This window comes from Apostichopus japonicus, chromosome 15 (assembly GCF_037975245.1).
Source record: "Apostichopus japonicus isolate 1M-3 chromosome 15, ASM3797524v1, whole genome shotgun sequence".
NCBI lineage: Eukaryota > Metazoa > Echinodermata > Holothuroidea > Aspidochirotida > Stichopodidae > Apostichopus > Apostichopus japonicus.
Window position 1 is genome coordinate 4,396,649 of NC_092575.1, and position 20,788 is coordinate 4,417,436.

Below are 20,788 nucleotides of genomic sequence, written 5' to 3' on the forward strand. Positions count from 1 at the left end.
ACTTGGGAAGTTTTTGTATATATGATGGGGGCAATGTGAGTCTGTACTAGCGTAGGGGTATGGAGGGCATGGACCCAACCTGGCTACATACCAGAGTCTAAAGAGAAATTCCAGTAAATGTGTTATGACTTGAGACGCTAAATTTTTCAAAAGTGAAATAACTCTCACCCCACCCCCCCCCCCCCCCAATCACCAAACCCAGCCATAGAGGATAATACGGAAACACTAGACAATAATCAGTAAATGGCTTGGAATGACATATGAATAAAGTGAAGGTGACAGGTTACAACTCAATAGGTTTCTTTGTGCATTGTTACTGGTGGATAACAGGCCTTAATATCGGTAGTGAGAAAAATGCATGTTAAGGATTGGCTCTGGTAGACTGTTGATATATACTTTCTACAGATAAGAGAAACAATCCTGTGAGGTTATGCAAGATGTTCTGTAAAGCAGTTTATATTTTATAGGAAATTAACTACTCAAAGGCCAAACTGATCCTAGCCAAAAACCAACTTCATCTTTCTAAATCCATCCCCGCTCCCTCCACCTTCGCTCCCTCCCCCTTTCCCACCCCCCTGTCTCCCCTCTCTACCCCAAATAAATATACATATATTTAGACCATTTTCTTTAAAAACAAACAGACGGTCTTGCAGTGTGATACTCACTGTGATAACAGTGTAATTCAAAACTCAAATTCAATTTTCAAATATAATTTTTTTTCTCCTTAATAAGTTTTCACAGCGATACCACTACAGCTATTAACGTCACCATAAATTTGAGTATTCTTCAACCATAACAAGTTATGATGGACACTCAAAAAACAAAAAAAAAGCATATTTTGACAGAATAGATGGACACACTAATTATACACTTGAATAGAATAGACGTATTGCCTAACCACAGATAAGGCTTATTGTAAACAATGCTCGGGTTTTTCTGACCACCGAGTGACATTCATTACTTTGCAAAGGTGCTTTGCACTTGGATAAAGAGGCCCAATACAGCAAGGGGGGGGGAGGTGGGGGGTGGGAAGATCTGCTCTCAGGTTTTATGGTATAATTTTCATATATGAAATATATATGACCTATACCTAGGTCATCGGAGGAGTTTCATTGGTAAAGTGATCCTTATTTTGCTCATCGTTAACTATCCAAAGGAAAAAGAAAATAACGTTAAAGGATTGATTGATTACCGCTTCAAATATTGAGTGGTATGGATCGGAGTATTAAAAGTGGTATCTGGTTTGGTAGAATCAATTGAGAGAAGATCATATTGCTAATAAAACTGTCAATAAAGTAACGAGACGGTGTTAGTGTCTGTATGGAACTTGTTACAGTAGATCTCATGTAGAGGTTTTTATCAAACTTAAAATCTTTTTGGAATATTTGCTTTCATGAATCTCAACCAAATTTTAACCGTACTTATACACCAAACAAAAACTGAAAAGTACACCAGCATTACTGTTAGAATTGTAACAGATAAAACACTGGCTGTTTTAACTGTGTAGCCTTTAAAACTTCCACCAACCAACCAACCCCAATTTAAACAACAAACTAACTATGTCAGTAGTAGACGTATATTTCTTAGTCTGAAATAATGTTTAGTCTGAAGTCAGTTTTATCAAATTTTCATTTTCACTAGAGAAAGATATAAATATGCAAAGTAGACGATAGGTTGGTAGCCTAGCAACAGTTATAAGAACCATGAGAAGATGTAAAGGGGACAGAAAAATAGGACAAGCAAAACATGATTGATGTAAACCAGGACATCATCAAAAGGGTAATTACGAAATTTGACTTTAGCTGTCTGGAAATGTTCGTAGCATCTACTGTACACATCGAAAGCGTTGAGGTGACTCAGAGTGGTGGGGGGTGGGGAGGGGGAGTGGGGAGAGGAACTGGGAGACTGGGGAATACTTGAAGGGATTTTTAACAGTAAAATTTTATGCAATATTTGATTATAAGCAAGAAAGGTTTTAGTAAAGTTACAGAAAAGGAACAAGAGAATACAGGTGGGACAATGGGAGTCAAACTTCTTTTTTTTTTGTTATTAACCAAGGCAGTGAAAAGCTGAGGTGGGCTTTCAGGTTTGTGAAATGTGATATATATAGAGCTGGGTATTATATGGATATCTTTAGAAACAGTGATTCATTCTTTTACTTGTAACTTTAACTATCAGATATATGACATTACAGACACATTTATTGCAGAGATAAGTTGGAAGTTATAAATAAAATATTGCTCAAGAGGAATTATAATGGGAGGGGGGGGGGGGGTATGTGGGAGATTATATTTATTATAGAGGGGTAGGTAGGTCACAGATGTGAGATGATGCGCCAATTAGCATTTTGTCACAACAAATTTATTATCCATGGAATTTCATCTTGGAATTCCATTGACTGATTCTTAAAATTCTTACAGTACATGTTATTAAAGCTATCATCACAATTTCAAAAGTTGAGTCACTGTCACGTATCACCGTCACATACATGCTGTAACGTATATATGTGCAATATTATCCAACTAGTATTTATTAGAACCTCACACTCTAGACTAAATACTAATACACTGAGTACAATGGTCAGGAATATTCATCCTTCATGATCACATCCATTTATACAGTGACCGGAATCTGTGGATGGTTTAAAGTTAGAAGCCACGAAACCTTGACAAGTCACCTAACATTAGGTGGATTGTGGTGGATTCCAGTCCCGATTAGCCAAAGTGAGGTGGAATCGCATCCAGGAGCAATCTTATGTTTTAAAATTGTCTGCCAACTTGGTAGTTTTAATAGCAAATCTCAACTGGGTATAAAACTGAACTGGATGTCAACCTTGTTTTAAGTGCAAAACTAGACACTTTTCGGCTCTTGTTACATGCAATCATGGCTTCTACGGTTTTGTTAAAAAAAACCGTCATGCAGCTGAACATTATTTCCATTTTTTAAAATACTATTCATAATTCATAATAGATCACACATTATGTGACAAAAGTCAACTGGCAAAATACTGTAAGAACACGTCATCTAATTCCAATTACGTTTGTGAGTGTTTCATTGTTTGCTCATAGCTACATCTAATTATAATATGAATTAAATAGAAAAACAATGCCTTCATTATAGTCAATTTCCTTCCTTGGTTGATTAACGCACAAGTTTCACTTTGAGAATATTAAGGAATTTAAGCACTAGCTGCAAATATCTATTCTACTTCTTCCCTGTAAATTTGCAAAACAGCAGGGTTTTGGATCAAGGGGTTTTTTTTTTTCAGAATAAAAATTGATTTCTATTCCTGTTTGAATGATATGGTCATGTGATATTTATGAGAAATCTATACAAGGAAAAGAGAACATTCATGCGATACTTACAATGTTATCAAAAGTTAAATGCGTTCTCCCTGAAGAAATAATCAAGAATAGACTGTAACGTCTGGTTTAAACTTTATCATCGATACAGACGGCAATCTCTCAGGCTTTCTATCGCCGTTGACGACAACCTTGGACAATAGCAGTGAAGGCACAAAACACCAAAAAATGTTTGTCCTCTGAGGATTCTCCATTTGGGATAAAAACTTCTGGCCCCATGAGACTGTAAGGTTCTGTTCCGGTCATGGAATGGTTGAAAGAGGCTGACTTTTCATAGATGGCAATGATACACGATAACTTTAAGATGCCTATCATCGCTTCTTCTACATACTTTTGTGAACACCTAATGAAGGTAAGGTTACATGGAATATGTGGTATATTTGCTACAAAAAAAATTTCCCCCAAGCTTTGAACTTTTTTTTTCTGTTTTTTTTGTTGCTAATGCAATTAAACTTTCCGATAGAAAAGCCATGTCACATTTAACACTTACTGAAAGCTTCAAACTGAAATTACAAGTAAAAGTAGACAATCTGAATTTTTTTTTATGAAAATTATAAATAAAATTGTAAGTATTAATTTGTGGATACAAAACAACACTACTGAAAGCATCAATCAAACTGAAATTACAAGGAAAATTAGACACTCTGATTTTTTTTTTTAATGAAAATCATAAATAAAATTGTATAATATTAATTTGTGGATACCAATGTAAAGTGGTGACAACATTGTCCATGTGTGTTGATAAAACAGCAACAAGCTTGATTCGAGTGAGACTTTTCTTCAGAATTTGCTGGGGTAGTATAGTCCTCTTAATTGGTTTGTATAAAAAAAAATAAGATTTGAGATGTTGTTTCGTAGACATACGTTTGTGTCAAAATTGATTGTATATATGTAAGCACCACCTATGCAATTAAGTATAAAATATGCTCCATGTAGTAAATTAATTAATGTTTGCTGTTAATATTGGTCCATGGAATATTTGATGTGACTAAGGGTCATGAATGTATAGCAAATTTGTTGCTTACTTTACCATTTGACTGTGTCATTGGTTTCTTAAAAGGAGGTGGCTGGGTGGGAGGGGGAGTGACAATTTTAATTATCGTTAAATAAATGTTGTCAATTCCTTCTCACCTCTATTCCTTATCCGTTAATGCAGGATTTGCCAGCTATGTCCCAGAAATGTCTGTCAAACATTGCAACCTTTACGATACCTCAACATCAGATACAATGACAGATCAGACTGGGGAAAGAGCTAATTAAAGTGCAAATTTCTTCTTTTGTGTTTTTAAAACTCTCGCAGAAATTGCCAATCAAATATTGATAACCATAATTTAACATGACTACGAGTCATACACTGTATCAGATTATTTTAACCAATGAATGACAAACTCTATGAATATTTTAATTATTTGTTTTATTGTCTTTGTACTAATTTTCAGGACTTCAATCAGTGCAATCAAAACACTGCGAAGGAGGAAATTATCTTGGAATGTATTACAGAATTGATTAATATCATTATTGCCTAGGATAATAAACTTATAATTGAGGAAAATATGAAACACAATATCATCGGGGTCTACAGGGAAATCGCATCTCAAAACCGATGGGAACGAAATTTCTGAGTTTTTTTTTTTCGATATACAGTAGCTGACAGCAAGTTTATAAACCACCCAGCTTATAATTGAGAAAAATCAGTATCGAGGATAGTTACGTTTTCTGTCGCTTCAAATCGTTCAAAGGTTGTGAAGAATTTATGAAAAGAGAACAATTTCTGAAATCGAAAGACCAAAACAGAGATGATTTCACAAGCTTTTTTGCATTAAAACTGTTTCCATTAAATAGACCTGTCCCCACAGTCCTACTGCACTTTAATCACTAATGCTTTGGATCGATCATTAAAAGGGTTGGGGAGATTTGGAAAAGATTGGAGCAAATGTTCTGATGACAAGATCGATACAAAATGAACGGGCTCGCATGAATGCTCAAACTTTTCTGGACAGGAAATGCTATCATTTATGAGACCTTCCTGTCTCCACTCAACTACTGTACTCTAAATATCTAGGTGTGGTATAGTTGAGTTTTCTTTTGCAATCTATTTCTTTCTCATCCCTGAGTCCACAAAGCAATGTCACTGTTCCTCTATGTTCTACCACTCAATTAATACCTGTAGTAATTCTGGCCCACTCTGTTGAGTTGCAGGACTATTCTTCCATTTTGCCTGATATGATATGAAAGCAACTGCTTTCTATGTGTTTGAAAGAATCTACAAAATTTGTAATTTGGTTGACTATAAAATGTACTTTCACTTACACAAGACGACATTTTTTATCGGTAACGTTTAGTAATATTTCCGAGACGTTCAGGAGATTCAACGACACGATATTTAAAAAACCAATCCGGAGTAACACCACAGAGGAGGATTGCGCAATATTGCTGGTCAAAAGGTCAATCAGGTATTTTTGTATCTCTCAGTCACAGACATGTACTTTATCCTACACTCTATGCAATTGGTGTACAAAAACCTGTTAGGGAACACTCACGCTTCTGTAACTATCACAGTCTCACACAGTACATTCCATGTTCATTATTAGCTTTATACTTCACGTACTATGAGTGTCATATCACTCATAATGGGAAAGTTATGAAGGACGAACTATCAATAGATGATATCTGCCTGTGGAATGTTAGCTAGTTAATTTAGTTTTCACCAACTATGACAGCATGATGACCTAACTACAGGTAGGTATACGTAGCCATGACACAACATTATTTGTAAACGTAACACGGAATACACACAGATGGAGAGCAAAATTTATTCGAACCCACAGTTGTTGGTAGAGAGTAGGTTTAACCTGCCGGCAAGATGGGTTTGAAATATTTTCTTCCCCAAAAGTGTTTGCTTTCAAATCGAAACATCCTAGCTAGTACTGTATGTGAAATAGTTTATATTGCTCGTGGACTTAATGGTATTGGAAATATTTGCACTGTGGTAAAACGTTGTAGTAAATGGTTTTACTGATCACCAATTATTGAAAGGACACTGAATGCGCAGATGTTATCTCTACAACAATATTGGATCTATATAGTACACAAAATTGCAAGACCGTTTTTTTTTTTCTTTTTTTTCAACCAAAACAGCACGTTAATTTGGCCTTTTTAATTTAGCCACTAATTTATTTGAGGATGTAATTAACGTATGATTGGTGACAGATGACGAAATAGCATTTTCCTCCAATGTAGCCTCGGAATGAACATGTTTCCTGTTTCAAAAACAAACATCAACAACTTTTTGCTGACCTTAGGAATGGTCGGGAAAAGAGGAAGAGGGGTAGGGGGGGGGAGGTTGTAGTAAAACTCCTTTCAGGGCTTGAAATTACACATTAAAATACCAGGCCTTTCAAGATTCGAATTTCTCTTTTGTAACTGATGATATAAAAGGTACGACTATATAAAAAACACTTAATTTTATTACCCTTTCTCTACGAGTTCAAATACCATGTACAAGTTATCCGAGTTGGGATCATCCAGCACCTGTGAATAGAGCAAAGAGAAAGAAAAATTTTAACAAAAAATCAGTTCATTTCATAGATAGATATATATATATACATATATATATTTATACATACATACATATATATTTATAGTCTTGACAAAGAAGAACATTTCCTGTGGATATTTCTTAGTGAGGGTGTTGATCATGGGGTGGCAAGCCCTTCTTCACAATGAATGCATAAATAACTCAAAAGCCATGGCTATACATTGACAGACTTTAAAGCTGATTAGGAAATTTTGTTCATGGAAACACAATTTCTATAAGGAAGAAATTTCAACAAAATTGTACCCAGATGAAAAGTCTACTCTGATGTAACAGTTAATAATAATTGGACTGTGAATTTTTTAATACACCTTGTGGAATAGAATAATAGCATAATCTACCTAATTAGACAAAACTTCTAATGTTTTACTCCTTATGTACAGTAGCTTGTGCCTACAACACACCCACGTATGTCCATCATGAAGGACATTCCCCAACAGGAATAAAAACTTTCAAAACAAGTTTAAAAAAAAAAAAATCTGTCCACAAACCACCCACTTCTAAAATTCTTTTAAAAGCCACTTCACCTTATGGTGACTCCTCACCCACTCATTTTCCCAGGGATGTTATCCCGGAGGAAGGTCTTAGAAGAATACAAAAAAAAGAGGATAAAAGGTAAAAGGCTTTTGTCTTTGAATTACAAAATCAAAGAGAAGACGGACTAATAAAGTGGGAATACAGCTCAATGGATGATGCTCCTATTGTGTGATGGAGCAGCAGTTCTCAATGGACTAATAAAGTGGGAATACTGCTCAATGGATGATGCTCCTATTGTATGATGGAGCAGCAGTTCTCAATGGACTAATAAAGTGGGAATACTGCTCAATGGATGATGCTCCTATTGTGTGATGGAGCAGCAGTTCTCAATGGACTAATAAAGTGGGAATACTGCTCAATGGATGATGCTCCTATTGTGTGATGGAGCGGCATTTCTCAATGGACTAAAAACGTGGGAATACAGCTCAATGGATGATGCTCCTATCGTGTGTTGGAGCAGTATTTCTCAATGGACTAAAAAAGTGGGAATACAGCTCAATGGATGATGCTCCTATTGTGTGTTGGAGCAGTATTTCTCAATGGACTAATAAAGTGGAAATACAGCTCAATGGATGATGCTCCTATCGTGTGATAGAGCAGCATTTCTCAAGATTTATAAATCAGCTGAAGAGGAGTTAGTTCTCGAGTTTGGTCCAATCTTTGCAATAACTTGACCAAACCTATCAGAAATTAATCATGGGCACTTAGTATTGACCAATGTTACATCACCTCCAACATTATAATGCCATTTCTACTCTTACAAATGTTTTACCACATTTCTCCAGTTCACCATAGTTTCTTATTCCACAATGACAATCCACTTTCCTTTCCTCTATATACTTTATCTTCTCCCATCTCGTTAAGTGATCACATGGTCTTACTCTGTTACTACGAAATATATATTTGTATAGGGCCTGACATTTCCATCTGATTTTGACCGATTTCTGATAAAAGATCCTGTCAAGATTAAAACTGCAGACACGTAACTTTTTTAGTTCATTAGACAAGCAATTTGTAAACATTCTTTTCTTTAGGGAATAATTTCAGGTCAAAATGTTATGCAGCGGTTATCAAGGCTTTGAGTTTTGTCACTTATAAAATACTATGGCTCTTGTGTACAAGAATTGCTATACACATCACTGGACTTGGCATATAGCAATTTGGCTATCTAGGATTTTGCTATGTGATACAGGATAAATTATTCCCTGATGTGTGCTGACTGCTAGACCGGATAAATTATTCCTTGATGTGTGCTAACTGCGAAACTGGATAAATTATTCCCTGTTGTGTGCTGACGGCGAGACCGGAAAATTTATTCCCTGTTGTGTGATGATTGCGAGATCGCATAAATTATTCCTTGATAGTGTGCTGACTGCGAGACCGGATAAAATATTCCTCGATGTGTGCTAACTGCAAGACTGGATAAATTATTCCTTAATGTGTGCTGACTGCAAGACCAGATAAATTATTCCTGGTTGTGTTAAGACTGCAAGACTGGATAAAATATTCCTTGTTGTGTGCGGACTGCAATTTCAGATAAATGATTCCTTGTTGTTCGCTGGCTGCGAGACCGGATAAATGATTCCTTGTTGTGTGCGGACTGCGACACTGGATAAAATATTCCTTGTTGTGTGCGGACTGCAAGAACGGATAAATTATTCCTTGATGTGTGCTAACTGCGAGACCAGATAAATTATTCCTTGATGTGTGCTGACTGTGGGACTGGATAAATTATTCATTGATGTGTGCTGACTGCTATATCATATATATTATTCCTTCATGTGTGCTGACTGCGAGGCAGGATAAATTATTCATTGATGTGTGCTGACTGTGAGACCGTATAAATTATTCATTGATGTGTGCTGACTGTGAGACCGTATAAATTATTCATTGATGTGTGCTGACTGTGAGACTGGATAAATTATTCATTGATGTGTGCTGACATTGAAAATCCCTGTTCCTTTCGTAATGATTACAGTCTGCCCCTTATCTTGTACCAAAATGAAAGCCACAAGACATCCAACAACAACAAAAAAAATGACTGTTCCATAATTTTTGCCTTTTGTTTCTTGACGAGTTCTGCTTCATTGACATCAAATTTCTCTGCTGCTAAATCCTTTGCCAGAGTAAAAAATTGGTATATATATCTTAATTTGACTGACAGTTTAACAAAAATGTGAAAAAGAAAAAAGGGTCATACCTCGATTAGTTTGACTATATTAGGATGGTCGAGTTTCTTTAAAATAGCAATTTCTTGGTAGACCCTCTCTAGCGGTGACTTTGGTACCTTGTTTGGCTTTTTCCCTCTTGGTGGTGGCCGTCCTGAAAAACCCCAAAAGAAAAAAAAAGATAAATTCCACATTTATCTTCATGAGAATGGAAAAGCATCCAACCTAATATTTAAGCTTACAAGTAGTGTGTTCACTTACAGTGATAAGTATACATTTGATCCAATCCTCAGCGCCAGACAGAACTTATCCACTATATCCATAGAAAGTAAGAAGAGCAAATTTACCAAACCATCATCTTCACTTAAAGCAGCCCTTTCCTTTCACTGTACTTTGGTAAAAAAAAATGTCCAATCGTGTGAGTATTTCTTCATATAAGATTACCAAAGTACCAAAATATGATATCCTCTTTATACAATTAAGCTTTATAAACCACACGTAAGAGCAAGAATCAAAATTTAAGAAGTTCTTTTCAACTTTTGCATCACTTCCCATAAAATAAAATTTGACCGTACAAACTGATGAGTAATACTCTGTTATGGGATTGAACAATGGACTAGCATTAAATATTGTGATCAATTTTCAACTCAGAAAGCAGCTTTAATAGGACACAGATGAACATAATGAACATAGATGATGTCTCTGTGCTCTCGAGCTTCGAATTTTGCCCTCTTAGATGAGTTTGCCATCTTATCGAGGATGACATAATGACAAGTCAATTTTCTTCTACTAACATTAAGAAATACGACCGAACCCTTAAACGATCCTCATTTTTTAGATAAACTAAGCAAAGATACACCTACACATTTTGTCAATTTAAAGAAGCATATTATCTTTTCTAAACCCCAAAGGATGGGAAATAACTTCATTTGACTGATACTGTCCAATAATTAACAATGCCTTGCCTTACAACCCTTTACAATGCACTTCATATGAAATTTTGAAGAAAACAATTATTTTTCTGTTCTTTCAAAAATTTGCCAATATCAATTATTTTCCTCAGATGACAGAAAAGACATTTTCTTTTAAATTTTCTTTTATATTTCTTGTCTATACAGATAACAAACAGAACAGGAAATTGAGAACATTGATAGATTATGTACACATCACATGATTCCAACCAATATGTTTATAATGTTCCTTTAAGCCAGCCACTTTCAGACACCCAAACGGGAGCTCGATATTCATTGCAATGTAATTGAGCCCCTTTTTTTCTTATTTCTTTCCCCTATTTTCGTCTTTCCTCTTCACAATTTATGTTTAAATGTCAAGATTAGCTGTAGGCGAACATATTACTTGTGAGAGAGTTATTAGAAAGTAGGCCAGAGTTAAATTTTGCGCGACAGGAAATTTTCTTTGAAAAGTCGTAAATTCTGCCGTACGGGACAGCCCCCCGTGAGATATTGTAACCTACTGTACCTACAGTATACAGTGGTTTGGAAGAAAACGTTGCAACAACTGACGAGGAGAATGATTCTCGAGCTAAAATGACTCTTTCATTGTATCTTTAAACTATCTTAAAATATCTTGAAAACAAAAAATATGTTATTGCTAATAAATTCTGTATTGATGGTTATTAACAGCTAATATTATTTAATTTTGGTTTTTAATAATTCACAAAAGTACAAAATTCAGGTTTGGAATAAGATTTCCATTTTTTCCACTTCTATTTCCAGAAAGGGAAAAATAAAATAACAAAAGTAAGAATACAAATTTGGATTGCTGACATCATAGTACAGCGACATTTACCTACCTTAGGAAAGAATTTCAAGAGATTTCATTTCCCTATTTTTCAGACAGGATACAAGTGTGATTATGAAGCTAGAATTTTTATAAAGGTGGAGAAGAAAGCTGCTACGAAGTTATTCACCCGGTAAAGAGAAAAAGGTGAATGACAGTAAAAGGGAGAAATATTAATATGTCACCAGCTGTTCATGCTCTAGGTTTCAACAATCGTGCATACCATTGAACGTTTGTTTTTGGTAACAGTGACTGCATTTAATGTGGTGCCGAGCGTGTGACCCGCAAAAAGGCATGTTTTCTTACAAAAGAAGCCACAAAAAAAACTAATTTTGTTTTGTACTTTCCTTTCATGAGAAAGGAATAACCTGGTGTTTTTATTTTAACACCTAAAGCACTACATCTGCAGAAAATGGATGATGCCAAAAATAGATTTTTATTGCCCCCCTCAATGAATCTAAACATTTGTTTAACAAAGTAGGTCAATGTTCTTTAGCTCTAAGATATAATTAAGAATATCATAATTTTGCAGAAAGTGTATTAAACAGGAAAACCAAACAGAAAGAAAAGCAAATAAGACTTGCAAACAAAACAAATCAACAGGGATGCCATAAGCAGCGTTTTCTCTTTCTTATTGTCAGGAAGAAAGAGAGGGGGGGGGGGGGGAAATTATGGACAAAAACAAAACAAAACTCACGGGCAAATCCACCTCTTCTGATCAGCTTCTTCTTGGATAAAATCTTCATTGCCTGTAAGGACAAATATTCCGAATAGAGATATGAGCACCGTCGTCAAGGACATACTTTAGCAAGTCGAAGAGAATCATTGGACATGTTATATCTAGCGCTTTTTTTTGGTTGCTTCGATAAATCCCTGTAAATCGCTTTTGACATGAAATGCACTTTTTTAAGATCTGCATCGCTTTGCTGAAATCCCGAGCTCTTTGGCGCCGGGAGCAATTCGAGAAACGGAAATTAACACTCATAAAAAGTAACCAAGGAGGAGGAAGATGATTTGAATAGTTCAGACCATCGTCAAGAGGTGAGGGTGATGCACCGTGTTAGGATGGGATGCTTCATTTCTTTGGGTGAAAAAAATCATCAAACACAGACGACCACGTTGTTTCTCATGCCCTTAATGCGACGACCCTTGAAATCACTGTACTCTGTCACATAGATGGTTGCCAGATGCTTAAAATTTCATGTCTTTTATTTAAGGGTAATAAAGTGGCGGATGCATGATGGTATTGATTTTGTCTTCATTTGGATAAATCCAGACTCATAACATTTTTCAGGCAGCAAAAATGTTTTCTTTGAACTTCTATTAGAAAACATTTGTAGATGACTATATCGCAAAGTAGATTTAAAAGAAGCATTTTTGCAATTTTACACAAAAATTAGAGAGTATAACCAATTCAGTTGGAAAAGAGAGAATTGGAAGAACGGAGATAGGTGAGAGAGGAGTATTAAAGTAAATTACCTGATTAATATAAATGGCAAATTGATAATAACCCTCCCTCCCAGTCAAACAACACAGCTTAAAGATTCAGAAATTGTAATCATCTTGCAACTATGGCTGTTTGTTTCAATGTGTTTTTTTGTTAGATGCAAACATACATGAAAACACTGTATCCTTCTAGTTATATCTCACACAAATGTCATATCTGTCAAAATATTTGTAAAACTACCAAAGCTGCAATTAAGTATTCCTACGTTTTGCATTCCAAGTACAGTAGTAATAACAGTTTCATAACCTTGGAGTAAAGAATAAATCATATCTTTGTTTGTTTTGACAGAGAGTTAGGGATGGTATATACATAATGTAATGTAGTTCTTAGTGCATGTTTCTGTGTCACACAGCTACAAGGGGGGGGGGGGGGGCATGGTGAGGAATGTTTACTCACATTCCCTTACAGTTAACATTACTGGCAGGATATACAGCTAGAAATAATAATGTTATATCTGAAGTTCCCCTTCACACCTTACAATTTATTTATTCATTGATATATTTTTATTTTTTTTTTTTATATTTATCGGGATTGGATGTACCAACTGTTCTTTTAAAAAGAGGATTAGTAAGGACACCTCATGAACTGATGCAACAAAAACTCCTACAGTTTAGTAATTTACAACCTTGCAATGCATTCTCTCATTATCTCTGGTACTTTACAATCATATAAGACACTCAATTATTCCCCATACTATCCTCTCCCTAAATTCCTCCATCCACCACCCATTGCAAAGTCTTTCTAAAAGTTTCTCATTCAGGTTTTCTTTGTCAGAAATGACAGAGATGAATTATTTCTTTACCGTATGTTCCAGAGCTGTAGGAAGGTGGGGAGGGGAAGGGAAGGAGTGAGTAGGAGGGGAGGGAAATGGAGGGGGGAAAGTGGGGTGGGAAAGGGAGGGGTGGGGAGAAGGAGCAAGGGAATGAAGTCCACCAAATAAAGCAATAGATAAGAAGTATTTTTAAGAGTACTTACATAGTGGGTGTTGTCCTCTTCATTGTATGCCAACTTGACTACACCATACGACCCTTTGCCTATCTCGTTTCTCAACTGGTATTGGTTCAATTGTACATATTCCTGTAAAGAAAAACAAGAGACACCATGTTTAAACAATTACTTTCCCCCACCAATCATTAATGTTGCATGATGAAAATCAGCTAGACAACTTCTGGGAGGGGAAAATAGTAAACACACCACGTCACTCTTTGTTGACTGACGCGGCGGGAGGAAAAAACCAGTACGTACATGCTACTGTGTGTACGGTATGCATATAGTGCGTGTTCAAGTGCACAGCATGCATATACTCGCTTTGTGATCTATTGACAACAGCATTTAATGGCAACTGGCCTTGCTAAATCAGACAACTACCGTTTAGAAGGACATCCACATCAGGGTTGGAACACATGGGTGGGCGGGGCTTTGGCAGGGGGTGGGGGGGTGTTGGACTATACATGACTGAACTGGAGACAAGCGAAACGATTCGTCTGGATAGTGACGAAGAAGAAGATCGCTCCTCAATGGAAAACACTGACAAAGTTAGCCTAGCCTTAGAAGTCAGCCTACTGTAGGTCTAAGCCTAAGTTAGTCTAATTAGTAGGTAGTATTCAAGAAAGATTGAACGGAGAAAGAAAATTGACCAATAGCAGGCCGGTACTCGATACGGGCATGAACTAGTGAAGGAAATTTCGGCCCTAGTATCGTGCACACAGAGCAGACCGCATGGTTTTCACGTACATATTCATGGCAGACGACACTTGCGTACCTCTCTACAAAACGTCAGCATATATACCTACAGTAGGTAGATTACATTCTAGTCAGTGATATAATACCCGTCCCTGTGACAACAGGTCCTAAAGGCAGAAGAGCTCACCAATTGCAAAAAAAGAGCATAACTAGTATTTGAAGTTCAAGTTCTCATATACTGTATGGCATGCCCAATACATACAGTAGATCTATGGGAATGTGTGCAGCAAGTTTAGAAGAAATTGATTTATGTGTCTCTTGACCTTTAAAGGTTAGGGAAAGAGAACTTGAATGTTCTTTGAGAAAATTTCACTGAGAAAGTGGAAGGGGGATGAGGGGGGGAGGGGGAGTGATGAAAAGGAAAGGTAATCTGACTTTGCCACAGTATGGTGAGGCTAAAGTAGGTAGGGGTACAGTACTTTAGGTCATTTGGGGACATATTTTCTCGAATCAGACGTATATATATTTGCAATTGATGGATAACTTGGCATTTTCTCATTCATTAGGATCCTGGGAATCATAATATACACACTGACCAACCTCAAAGCCATCACGTACTCTCTCTTGAATGAAAGATAAACAATTAAGCAAAAACTCCACCATCATCTATTAATAACAAAATGCCCTTGACATACTTTCTCCCTAGTTTATAAGATATTTACTCCTTCCTCCAGTTCCTCATCTAAAACTCAAGTTCTCAAAGGTCTCATCCCATCACCTCTGATAAAACCTTTCAGACAAAACAAATGTCGAAAGGGAACAACCTGGTTTTTTACGGTAAGTGCCGTAAGAAAGTCTACATTCGACGGACGTCAAAACTATTCTTTCCAAGGCGGCGGGCGAGGGAAGAAGAAAGAAATGCATGCCGCTTTTGTTTGACAAGCTAAGTCAAAAAGGAATTATGACAAGGCCACGAAACCGAAGGAACGGTTTGGACAAAATGCTATGGATGAAAACGAAGGTGGGAATTACACGCGAAGGGAAAATTAAATGCAAAGAGATTTGAACGAATGAAGGGGAATTAACTCGCTCTCACCGAGATGTTTAATTAAGCTCACGGTGATGTTAGAAAAAACCGACTTTCAAACACAATTCCAGGTATTTTTCACGCCATTGCATTTACGAGTGCATGAAAGAACCATCGGGAAATTTCATGCAAAATGTGCATATATGTATGATCGAAAGATATGCATTTTGGCTTTTAGCAGGCTTGAACTTGAAGATTTTAAGATGCGATATGGATTTGAATTTTAGTTTCGATATGTCATGCACGGGTTATTGGTCCATGCAGAAGGCACACTGTTCATTGAAATATCATATATGTAGAGGTGTTTATAAGGTTTTATGGCAGAGAGGCGTGCAGTTGTGTTACAGAGACTGGTATGACCAGGCGAATATATAATGCTCGACTGAAGGCGAACAAATTTCTGTTCAGACGACCCGAAAATCAGCTTTGGAGGTGGTCCTCGTGGAAGACTGGTCGTCTACATCTAGTATCCCCTGGGTAAAATGATAAATTAATATTACCCTCCATCACTTTGTTCAAGTAAAACAAGGATAGTGGTAGTCCTATGATCCAGGATCGGAAGTGGAGTTTTACCCGCCCAAAACTGGTGTTCTATTCACCAAACCCTACACATCTCTCCTTAAATAAATTTTACAATGGAACAATGGTATTTATATCATCATCAGACAGACTGCTTCACTATAAATGCACTAACAGTCTTTACACAACAACTAGCTACTCTTAAAGTGGTTTGTGGAGGATACAGTGCAGTTGTAAAGAGGAGACAGGTAAGGTATACATATATATATAGAGTGCAGCAGATAGTGCCTGGACTCACCTGCTTGTTGCTTATGTCGATCTTATTGGACTCTATCGTGGGGGGTCGCGGCATCCTAGGCGACGCACACGGCGAGGCCTTGGGCGAGGAATGAGGTGATCCGTACGGGGAATAAGGAAAGGAGGGATAAATCCTCCTCTGTAAAGGCACTGGTCTATTTCCTGGTACTGATAACTGCGAACTCTGCGGTGCTTCCTCGCTCATACACTTCACGATGGTGCGATGCCTGGAGGCGTTGCCGCTACCGCCGGGCGGCGTAAAGTTCCCCGACGTGTCCACGATCGGGAGCTGGCCCGAGGCGGGCCGACCGTTAGCCTCATTGTTCGTTAGTTCGGAATGACTGAGTGACCGCATCCTGCCCTGCTGTTGCTGCTGTTGGACGAAATACTCCTCGTCCATGTTGATGATGTTGCCGCCTCCCGACTGTCTGGCGGTCCACGCCGGGTGGAAGACGGGTCCCGACGTCTCCATGGCTTCGTCCTCGTCGTCGCCGGACCCGGCTGTAAAGAGTACTCTGGAATTGTTGCCGTCTCCCGGATAGCTCACCGGCACCACCCCGTTGGCCGTGTGAGGATGCTGGTTATCGAGAGATTCACTGGTGTCCATGGCTTCATCATCATCATCGTCCTCTCTCAAGATGTCACCGGCCGTAACTTGCTGCGGAGCCTGGTTGATGCCGGTCTCCGTGGTAGCACCGAGCCCGATGCTGATCTCTCCTTGTGAGAGGAGGGGGCTTCCAAACCTACGAAGGCAAAGAAAGACATTTTGAAAAGAAATTATGATACACTTCATAGACATACCACCGCGCTGTCTGGTGAGAAACCTGACCAAGGCAAACCTCACAAAGACACCTTTAGTTGGTAGATGCAGTACAGTACCTGCGAGTTCAGAAATAGCTTAAGATGTAGTTGAGTCTCCTTGTATAAAACTCAATACAGTGACATGTACATCTGTTATCACAAACCCAATGAGCCATTATGGCGTAGTTAACACCCTTCGTTATCCCCAATCTTGACTTTGTGAACTACATATTTGTGTAATTTCCAAAGCTTTCAGATTCTGAGCTCTGTTGACCTCAAATGACATTTGACCTCCACCAATTGTAATAATGTCCTTGTAATCAAGGTGTATCTCCCCACCAATTGTAAAGTTCATCCACAATTTTTATTAGTGGCTGTTTACAAGCAAATATCCCACACACACACAGAGACACACATACACAATCACCATTTATCTCATAAGGGTCCTTTGGCAAGCTATAAAACACAGCCTGGAGACTACCAGACATGAATAACTGGGTAAGTCTGCTGGTCCCCTGCCAATGTATACCTGCTAAACTGACAAAAGCCACCATCCAGTAAAGAAACTGGACTTTGCAGCTGTTGCAATCTGCCCTGCAACTAATATGATAGATCTACATGCTGTGGTACTTAGCTACAATAGTACAGCTTCCCCTATAACAGATGTATAAAACTGACAAGCACCAGGCCCTGAGGTCCTTCAAAAACTATTAAAAAAACATTAATACATAAGCAAATGTTTTTGTTTTACACTATTTTCTATATTTGATTTGGTAGTATACTGAATAAAACTGTGCAAGTAGCCCCTCTGCTATTGGCAATGCAATGAGGTATATATTGTATATATATATATATATATATATAGAAATAGAAATAGATATTCACTGTAGGTCAATAAAAGCTGTACTATGCCGCAAGCCATTACCATTCAATATATCCTGTACTGTACAGACAACTACATGCCGCACATGAGTAAACAATGTAGTACAACACAACACTGTCAAGACTGTAAAAGCTAGGGCATGTGTTTTACCGGTTCCAGATAAATTCAATAACATTACTTAATTGAATTGGGAATTGTGATACAAAAATTCCATTTCCCTTCTTTACGGCTGTAATTTTCCAAATTAGTGTGCGGGGACCACAAGTGTGAGAAGTCGACAGCCGAGCCCGATGTACTTCGCTCTCCCTGACCCGTGTCGTATCGATCAATTTTAACAAAATGTGCACAAAAAATCCATCGTTAAGCATTTATCGATAGCGAGTGACTGACTGCACGTACACAGAGACCGCCTGCCACATCGACGGCACACTGCGGCGGAAGAAGGCTTCTTCTTCTCTTTAATATAATTCATTTTGCCGGTCGGTGAGAAACTGTCCAAACTTCTCAAGGACTATAGGGGGCGTGCAAACAGCAGCTCGGAATCTTAATCGCTTCAACACGTTGCTTTGCTGCAGAGGCTCCATTACAAACGTCAAATAAACAGACCGTCTTTGTAAATATTTAACGAGCCAGCTACCAAAGGAGCATGTTTGCTTTGTGTATTTTTCTCTGTGGAAACTTTGGTGAAATAAACCGAAGGAGACAGCATACACAGGTTAATGGCATTACCATCAGGGTTGTTGTCATCAAAGTAGTTAAATCTGCTTCAAAGTCTGAAGGGGATTTGAAGGATTTTAGTTTTGTCTTCCCCAAGCGGTTCAGTTTCCCAATGGTTGTCAGCTTCTCAGATTTTACTTCTTTTTTTATACCCAAACCCTGCATCCAATATTTATGCTAGTGGTAAGATTTTAAATTATAAAGTAAGGTAATTCCTTATCTGAAAGTTTCCCATGAATGAACTTTAATTAGCAGGTAATTATAAAGTATTAGAAACTAATGTTTTAAACATTTCAACTCTAGAAAATTTGTCACACGCCCAGAACTCTGTTTCGTGTTGTGTTCATGACACGCCAATATAGCGATTTCAGGAAGGTTACAAAACGCATGAGCGGAGTGGAACATGACTACAGTCCTGAAGGATAATTAAATCAAATTGCCAGAGAATTTTTTTTTTTAATTTGGTATCAATTAAATTGAATCAAAAATTAACCTCATGTTCTCACTGATATTTCCAGAACTACGACAAACATCACACAGTTACTGCGCACCTGGATTATATAGGAGCAGCCCAATAATTATATGTTCTGATAATTTAGCAGTAATATCGGGCTTTACATTAAGTATGTAAATCAGGACCATTCTTCAACTGATTATCGTTAACTGTATTGAACTTCCTAATGTCTACTGGCAAACAGCAAAAAATCTGCTGGCATTTAACCCATAAATGAGTATTAAAATAACCCAAATTTCAAGGCCTGAACATAATAAGGAAGGAAGTTAGAAATGCAATCAGCAAATAACACTGTTCTGAAGGATTTAAGTGATTCTCTCTCATTTACATCTTACTTTTAGCTATAAACTTTTGGACGAACCTTGTCAAGTAGTTAACGGAAAATTTGTACTTACGTTCTGCACGGCGACTGGATTATAATGTGAATCACCAACCAACAACACACGATGTGAACCAAACTACAATACGCATTGGATAAGACTCGGACTAAAGTTGCTTCCTCAAGTCTTAAAAGTTACAGTAATGTAGCAGGCTCGTTAGGAGTATCGAATAACAGAGGATACAGTTACAACTGAAATAATATAAACTTACCTAGCTAGAACAAGGATAGACAAGTGAGTCACTTCCAACAAAATAAACAAAAAATGTCCCTATACTGTGAGTATAGTGTGGCTTAAAGTTACAAAGCCCTGCTGTAATAGTACAGTAAGAAGAAGTAGGCACTGTACATGTGTATAAAGATTAAAAACTCACAACACTTTCCCACTTGTTGCTGTACACTTCTAATCTGATGTACATTATACATACTGCACCTACCGTAATACTTTATGAACTTTGCACTTTGAATCTTTCTAACAGTGATGATATTACATAGGCAGATATAGCATACACAAATTGGGTGAACTTATTGTATGTAGTATATAAATATATATAAACGCAATAACACAGATACTAACCAAACAAGATATTTAGTATATAAATATATTTAAAGCAATCACAGAGATGTTAACCAAACAAGATAGCTGCCAGAGCTGTGTGACCTACAGTATTTGGAAATTTACGAGTAATGAAATCTGTACATCACTGCATGACAAATCAACTTCAAAACGTTAATTGCTTCGACTAGGTAAAACAGCTCCCTCCAACCCCCCCCCCCCCCCGATCATTCAGCAAAAAAAAGAATGGAGGTGTGTCGCCATGGTAATTGTTATGCATACACTGATCAAAATTTATAAACTGTAGCAAAATCTCCTTCCATCCTCTTATGTCTGCGACAAAATATGTGCATAGAGATTTCTGGATATGAGTTATGGCTGTT

The 20,788-nt window shown here is 37.4% G+C and overlaps 1 protein-coding gene across 5 annotated transcripts in view; it reads right to left on the minus strand.

Moving 5' to 3' along the window:
• The window catches only part of LOC139981326 (calcium/calmodulin-dependent protein kinase kinase 1-like), an 89,710-nt gene that overhangs the window by 18,760 nt on the left and 50,162 nt on the right, over positions 1–20,788 (minus strand). For 3 of the 5 annotated variants that reach the window (XM_071993656.1, XM_071993655.1, XM_071993657.1), the window contains 5 exons: positions 16,557–17,298; positions 13,945–14,046; positions 12,160–12,211; positions 9,695–9,816; positions 6,835–6,893 (listed from right to left, as the gene is read on the minus strand). In XM_071993656.1, coding sequence (XP_071849757.1) covers positions 6,835–6,893; positions 9,695–9,816; positions 12,160–12,211; positions 13,945–14,046; positions 16,557–17,298 — 1,077 coding nt within the window. Of the gene's footprint in view, positions 1–6,834; positions 6,894–9,694; positions 9,817–12,159; positions 12,212–13,944; positions 14,047–16,556; positions 17,299–19,865; positions 20,013–20,061; positions 20,260–20,788 lie in introns of those variants that run through there. The other 2 variants (XM_071993659.1, XM_071993658.1) reach the window with 2 other exon arrangements.